The 7,713-nt window shown below is 35.7% G+C and overlaps 1 protein-coding gene across 1 annotated transcript; it reads right to left on the bottom strand.

Annotated features, from left to right (window-relative positions):
• Window positions 1–218: 218 nt before the first annotated feature.
• LOC112509446 (chaperone protein DnaJ-like) lies at window positions 219–4,131 on the bottom strand. Its single transcript, XM_025114410.1, has 5 exons — window positions 3,765–4,131; window positions 3,551–3,628; window positions 3,077–3,152; window positions 657–730; window positions 219–572 (listed from the first exon to the last, which is right to left on the bottom strand). The coding sequence occupies exons 1-5, from the start codon at window positions 3,888–3,890 to the stop codon at window positions 501–503; spliced, it is 426 nt and encodes a 141-aa protein (XP_024970178.1). The 5' UTR covers window positions 3,891–4,131; the 3' UTR covers window positions 219–500.
• Window positions 4,132–7,713: the final 3,582 nt, after the last annotated feature.

Raw genomic sequence — 7,713 nt, 5'->3', positions numbered from 1 at the left:
GAGTGTAGACTAAATTGATCTCGAGTAGATCACGAGTTGTCTCGTATCATTTACACCCCTAATGTAAACCAAACAAAAAATCAAAAAAGTTATAATTAAAAAAAAAACTTTCAAAAACATTTTGTACACCAACCAAGCATACCCATATCAATTCACAAACTTCTTAAAGGTCAAAATGCAGAATACCTTATGGTTCATGCCAAATATATAATAAGATGTTTGAAGACAAAACTCCACAATTATCAAAACATCAATTTAAATTCCCAAACATATCCAAAGTAGTAACATCAGAATCACTCATGCCCTTTGGAATTGTGAATTCCAGTTGTGGAAGAAAGCCTGTGAAAATGGGTGTTTCAACCATCATAAAATCAAGAGTGATACAAAGCTTTACATAGTAAGTCATCAGTAGTAGTAGTAGTAGTAATAAATCTAAAACTGCAACTTCATCACTTCTAAAGATAACATCCAACCATATGTACCATTAAACTCTTTATCTTTCACAATATCGAGGTCTTCATCCCAAGCCCGTTGCACGTTAAGATAAGTCCCTTGTAACGGTTGAGGTAATCCTGCATTCCCCACACGTACGGTGTTAGTTCATGAAACACCCATTCATGGATTCAAAGTATGAATAAATGAACGATCATACTTACAACGATGTTGTAATCATAAAGATATAGCATTCCTTTCTTGTCGTACTCTTGTTTCCGGATAGGATCACTTAGAACTGCAAAAAAACCATAAAAAAAAAGTTATGCCAAAAGTTCCGAGAAGCCTGGTCATTTATCGGTTCTTTTCGCATAGAAGATAGTAGAAATAATATAACGTCTAAGGCCTCGGTTCATTTTGTTTCTATTTTCCCATTGACATTTTAAAAAGAGTGTAAACCGTATAGAAATGATGTTTGGTAAACCGCGTATGCTTTCAGATCACCAGAATTGGTTTAAAAAAGCTCTCCAAATGCCACTTATAAATTGTAAACAAAAATATGTGTCGACTATTTGACTGAATGAGGTTAAGGTTTCAATCCTAATAAAAACAATTTCTAGCCTTTTTTCCATCTTATATTTCGATGAACGAGAAAATCTTATCAAACAAATTTTAATTTTTCATCTTACATTCTGCAATATGTTCCATGTGAAAATATCCATTTATTTGCAGACTATAGACCTTTTAGGCTCTATCTTAATTTTTGATAGGAAGGGATTGTTAGAATGTGGGGAGAAAAAGCAACAACACACACCCATTGGAGATATGTTACTAAGAACTAGCTCTCAACCAAATGGGGTTGTTGAAAAGGGGGGAAATAGCACATGGAGCTTATTGAAACGTTACTTAAAGTAGCTTTTCAAAAATCTGATTTATGATGACCCAAATGGGGCTTTTTCAATAAGCTAGCTTATGGTTGGTCTTAGGCAGTCCTCCCTCATCTGTGGCATCAAAGTGTTGAATCGCGAAAGTATAAACTAATATCTCTCTCATCTCCTAACACTAGAGGATCAATTGATCCACAATAAACTCCTTGTACATAATTATCCAAGATAAATTCTAATAAAACCACACACAAAGAATGAACCAAGTCTACAAACCCATATGAACATCTACAAGTCTACGTTGCAGGGATAAAAGAGAGTGGTTATCGGATTCAATGGTTCTAAAATAATCAAAATAAAAACAGAATTAAGAAGCACTTATATATGTGCTAATATATCCATATCCTAAAATCATACCAGATACGAAAGAAGTCATCCTATAGTTCATAATTTATATAAACCAAACCAAACCAAACCAAACCAAGCCAAACCCAACAAGCCCAATATATCCCACCTCAGTTGGGGTGGGGGTGGGATGTGCAGAGACCTAAACGAGCAGAGTGGCTGTTTCTGTAATGTATATAAAACATCAACTTAAGCTTAATCTATCAAGCCTCTACTTCTCCTTGAGGCACCCTTATCAGGCTAAACCATCCAAAAAAGAGTTGATTGTGTAACCTTATCTCTTTTCTCTCTCTATATAGATGCAAGATATGAGTTTTACTGCTGAATTCTTCTTGGATGAACTATAAAATTATAATTTATGAATTTTCATCTATTTATTTTTTATATGAAGACCAAATATTACTCCTCCCTTGTCCTCGGTCTAGTCTGAAGAACTAAGCACCCTTTTTTTATATATGCAAATACGTACAAGATTGGCATTTTGTAGCTTAGAAAGTAATATTCTCTTACTCATGGTATCAACAATTGGTGAATTTTCCGCTACGCACATAACTTGTGATATTTTATTAGTAAAACTACATTATTGTTGACACATAACAAAAGATTCACCGAATGATGCATATTTGGAAGGATAAAAGGAACAATGATACATAAATAGGGTCATACTGCCATCATGGGGATTGAGTTGCTAGTGCCAAAACCTACAATACCGAATGGTTTTTTGAACTTTATGAATTGTACCTCTTTAGTTAGTCTAGTGGTCTAGTGCCTTCACATATGCTTTTAATGTTCGTTCGTGCTGCAGTACCTTTCTAGTTATTCGATTACCCTTACCTGCTATTCTTCCATTCATGTTTTATCTCTTTCATCTACTTCAAGCTGTTGGATCCAAATGTTTCTCACGGAATCATGCTTTTTTTCCATGCCAGGGGTCTTTACGTACAACTTATGGGGTAGACGTAAGGTATGCCGTCTACATACATCTTACGCTCCTCCGACCCTACTCCGCGTGGGCCTCACTGGGTTTGTTTGGTTTTGTTTGCTTTATGAATTGTAGCTCTCTCAATGCATTACTACTCTTGCATGATACACCTTCGGAATCACCTCAACTTTATGCAATAAAACGGAATCTGTTATATATTGATCCAAAAGGATTTGACCTCTGCGGACTGCATTGTGGGTATAAATAGAAATATAGAATCGTATTCGGTTCTTCAATAACAGGTCTATGACATGTGCCCTATCTCAAGTAATCATCAAAATAACAACACTACTCCTTGGCTCATTCTTCAAAACATATGCAAGCATTTCATTGAACATGAAAAACAAGAAAAGAATTTTGTAAAAATGCCAACCTTGGTATGCCTCGTTTATCTCTTGAAACTTCGATGTGGCGCCATCTTCGCCTTTTTGCTTGTCTGGATGCCATTTCTGTGCAGGATCAGAGGCCCCTAAAATTAGGATCACAAATACACAACCAAAAACATGGAAAGAACACCCAACTCAAGAATTTAAACAACAACTAAATATCAAGAACAGAAACTAGCTTTTGATATAGCAGAAATAAATCCATAACCTATCAGAAACTTACTGAAAGATTAGGGTTTTTTTTCTTTGGATTAAAACAGGATGCTTACACATATCTATTTCAATTCCTAGAAGAATCAGACACAAAATCAGAAATTAATATGCGTCACCAATCAATTGTGCCGGATTTAAATTTTCAAGAAATTATCAAATTATTCTCAAATCAACATCGATATCAAACTCTTGTATCTGTCTGTTTGATCTCCAGGATCAAAGTGTAAAAAGGGGATTAGAAGACGAACCAGAGCTAATCGAATATAGTTTGAACGAATTTCTTCTTCCGTAGCTTCATAATCCACCTCAAGTATTCGATAATAATCCTGAAAGATTTTCAAATAAATGAAATTAGCTACGAGACTAACAAAATCAAAAAGAACGGATAGAATCAAGTCAATTTTTCATCAACACAAACATCCCCAAGGGGCGAAAATTGCGGAAAGGATAAGAAACTGCTACCTTGGGCTTAGAAATGAGAGATAAGGAATCAAAATTGAGATACGAAGAGTCGTGTTGTTCTTGTTGTTGGGTTTCTTGCTCTTCGTTGTGATGCATAAAATCGCCTTCCAATTCGTCCCATCTCATTGTCCCGGTTGCCGTTGTGGCGCTGATGATTTAGTGGGCTCGTGTGCGAGAAAAAAGGGTATAGATAAAGAGAGATGCGGCGGCAAAAAGATAGATTTTGGGTTTCTCGACAAGATTTGGTTGATGATTTTTGTTTATGTGATGGGGGTAATTCTATTTGGATGTTAAAATTACTCGTTTTTGTTGTGAAAAATAGATTGCCACGATCAACTTATCGTATCCACCATTATTGCTCTAACTTCATTTCTTGAAGATTTTCCTCCTCCCTTCAACAAAATCTTAAATCCAATGTAATTTCGGCCCGGATCAAATAAAGCTAAATATAGATCGATTTTTTTGGTAGGTTCCAACATACATATGGAAGTGCAATAATCAAATCTATCTCATTTAGAACTTTATCAAATCACCTTAAATACAGGCTACACATGTATTGAGTGTCAAAAGGAAAGGGTAAGGAAAGGGTGGGGTGGGGCTAGCATTGCCTCAGAATGGTAGATTTTGACTTTAATATCATGTGAAAATATTTGAATGTCCCGTATTGTTCTTCAAAAGTCCTTGAGAAAATAAAGGGTTTTTACATATTCTAACATAGTATTAGAGCTAATGTCTACTATTTTAGGGACTCGATGCTCTTTTTTAAATTATGTTTCTGCCTAGTTGATGGGGGATTGTAATGTATCCCTCCCCCTCAATGGATGCTAGATGGAACATGTTGTCGCAAAGTGTCGAGTCCTTAAAGTGGTAGGTATTGGCTCTGATACCATATGAAACATGTAGAATCCTATTAAATTACGCTTCAAAATAATCCTTCATTGACCAACTAGTCGGTGTAGTCTGGTGATGCTCTTGTAAGCTTGCTCTCACCAACCTGTTGGGTAACTAATTTTGGAGATCTGTCCATAAAAGGCCTTCTCCTGAAGAGGTTGATCCTACTTTCGATATATCTCATAGTCACTTACACAATATGGCTGATGAGAGCAAGCTTACATCATCATCATACCATACAGACGAGGTGATCAAAGAATGGTTCTTTTGTAAAGTAATCTAATCATATTCCATATATTCTCGCATATTATCATAGTTAAGGTCTAGTACTTTAGGGACTCAACACATTCCGACAATTTGTTCTCGTCTAGACTCTGTTGTAGGGGATGTCTTAAAGTCTCACATTGGTTAGACTTGGATCATTGCTCCTCAATATATGTTGGAACCTCCCTTCTTTATTTGACTAGAGATCCGGTTTTACTTATTTTTACATAGTATCAGAGCTAATTATTACCATTTCAGGGTTTTGACACTATTTTAAAATTTATTCCTACCTAGCTAATGTGGAACTATGCCCCTTCCAGTAGAAGCTATATGGGAACATAGTGTTGCAGAGTTTTGAGCCCCTGAAGTGGTAAACCTTATTCTAATACCATGTGAGAATATGTAGAACCCAATTAAATATTCTCCAAAATAGACCTTCTTTGAACATGTGTTCTATGTGGTACAATGATGTTGTCGTAAGATTGCTCTTGTTAGCTTGTTAGGTAATTGATTTTAGAGATTTGTCCGTAAAAGGCCTATTCTTGAAGAAATAGATCTTACTTTGGGCATATATCAAGATTCAGTTATACAATAGGCTGATGAGAGCAAGCTTATAACAACTTTATCATACCACAAAGACCAGGTGGTCAAAGAATGATTGTTTTGAAAAGTAATCTAATAGAGTCTCATATATTCTCACATGATATCAAAGTCAAATTCTACCACTTAAGGGACTCCATACTCTACAACAATCTGTTCTCGTCTAGCCTCTATTGGAGGGGGTATGTTAGAGTCGCACATTGATTAGGCTTGGATCATTTTTGCTCAATATATGTTGGAACCTCCCTTCTCTTTCCAGAAGAGAAAGGGTTTTACATATTAGACCCCTTGAGAAGAGAAAGGTTTTTAGTGTTTTACTTATTCTAACAAAATATCAGAGCTAATGTTTACCACTTTAGGGAATCGACACTATTTTTTAAAATATGTTCTCGCCTAGTTGATACGGGACTCTAACATACTCCCTCAAACGGAGGCTATATGAGAACATATTGTTGAAGAGTGTTGAGTCATTAAAGTAGTGGACTTTGGCCCTAATACCATGTGCGAATATGTAAAACCATAAATTACTATCCAAAAGTCCTTCTTTGACCATCTAAACTGTGTAGTCTAATGATGATGTTGTAAGCTTGCTCTCATTAGCCTATTGGGTAAATGATTTTTAGAGATTTGTGCATAAAAGACTTGCTCTTGAAGAGGTGGATCCTACTTTTGACGGATCTCCATATTCAGTTACACAACAGTGTTGTGATCCTCTCTCTCTCAGTGATTTAATGATGATCCTTTTTATCTTATGAAAAATACGTTCTCTTTATTCAGCTTCAGCGATCATCACTGAGTTTGTTCAGTGATCGCTGAACAAGTATTGTAATTCTCATAGAGACAAGCATTCTTCAGGAAGACAAAACTCACACCACATAACCTTCAGTGATATCGAAGATAAAACTGAAGACAAAGACAAGCAGTTCGTGATCTGATGCAGTTTCAATGATAACAAGCATGTCTACACATGTGTAAAATCTACTCAAGATTCAGCATACAGTGAAGAAACCCTAGTGTTAGTTCAGTGTCAGTGATCAAATGAATCTTGTTGACCAAGATTAGTTTTTGTTTTATCCTCCTACACACAAAGGACTAACCCATACCTTTCAAAATAAAGTACCCGTATGAAGTCACTCTATTGTCTCCAAGCACGCTTACCTACTTTATGAAATACTATGTTCATATACGGCAAAAGCCTGTATATTTGAGAACAAATGACAAGCTCACCTCTAGAAGCTTGCCACGTACTTTGTACCGTCTGACTTGCATTTAATGTAATGAGTATAAATAGTTGAGAAACTCTTTCTTCTCAGTAAGTAGAGTAAAGCGAGGAAGCAAACTGATGGGAAGAATTCTACTTCTCAAAGATCAACTTTCTACCAAAGAGAAAGACTTCCTCAAGCACAAGACTTCTTAACCTTTTCTTTTAGCAAGTCTTTTCTTTCTTGCTTTCTATATCTTGTGTGTTTCCTTGATTGTTTTAGGTAAGCTCTGTATCTTATCTTATTCTGCAAACAATATGTAAATTATGTATTAATCTTCTTTATCAATAAAAAAATTTAAAAAAGTGAAAACTGATGTGTGTTTGTATTCATCCTTCCCTTATACAAACTGTTACCTTTAAACTCTTGTAAATCCGACTGGTACCAACAAACAAGCTGATGAGAACAAGCTTATTACAACATCGTCATACAAATAGACTAAGTGGTCAGACAACGGTTCTTTTGGAAAGTAATGTAATAGGGTTGCATATATTCTCACATGATATCAAAGTTAAGGTTTAGCATTTTAGGGACTCTACAATCTGCGAGAATCTGTTCTCTTTTAGCCTCTATTGGAGGGTGTGTGTTAGAGTCTCACATTGCTTAGACTTGGATCATTTATCCTCAATATATCTTAGAACCTCTCTTCTCTCTTTGACGGGATAAAGGGTTTCACATATTGAAATCCTTGAGAAGAGAAAGGGTTTTACTTATTATAACATAATATCAAAGCTAATGTCTACCACTTTAGGGACTCGACATTCTTTTTAAAATTTGTTCTTGCCTAGCTTATCTAGGGCTCTAACGCACCCCTTCAACAGAGGCTATATGGGAACATATTGTTGCAAAATGTCGAGTCCTTAAAAGTGGTAGGCATTGACTTTGGTACTATGTGAGAATATGTAGAACCCTGTTAAATTAATCTCCAAAAG

Source organism: Cynara cardunculus (genome assembly GCF_001531365.2).
Source record: "Cynara cardunculus var. scolymus isolate 2C chromosome LG 3, CcrdV1, whole genome shotgun sequence".
Classification (NCBI taxonomy): Eukaryota; Viridiplantae; Streptophyta; class Magnoliopsida; order Asterales; family Asteraceae; genus Cynara; species Cynara cardunculus.
Note: the sequence above shows the minus strand (reverse complement) of the source record. Positions and strands in the feature narration are given on the sequence as shown.

Excerpts from the sequence above, each read along its gene's own strand:
- LOC112509446 (XM_025114410.1), bottom strand. The coding sequence starts at position 3,890 with ATGAGATGGGACGAATTGGAAGGCGATTTTATGCATCACAACGAAGAG. Across the intron at positions 3,629-3,764 it reads CTCTCATTTCTAAGCCCAAG|GATTATTATCGAATACTTGA; the intron begins GTAGCAGTTTCT and ends AAAATCTTTCAG. Across the intron at positions 731-3,076 it reads GATAAACGAGGCATACCAAG|TTCTAAGTGATCCTATCCGG; the intron begins GTTGGCATTTTT and ends GTTTTTTTGCAG.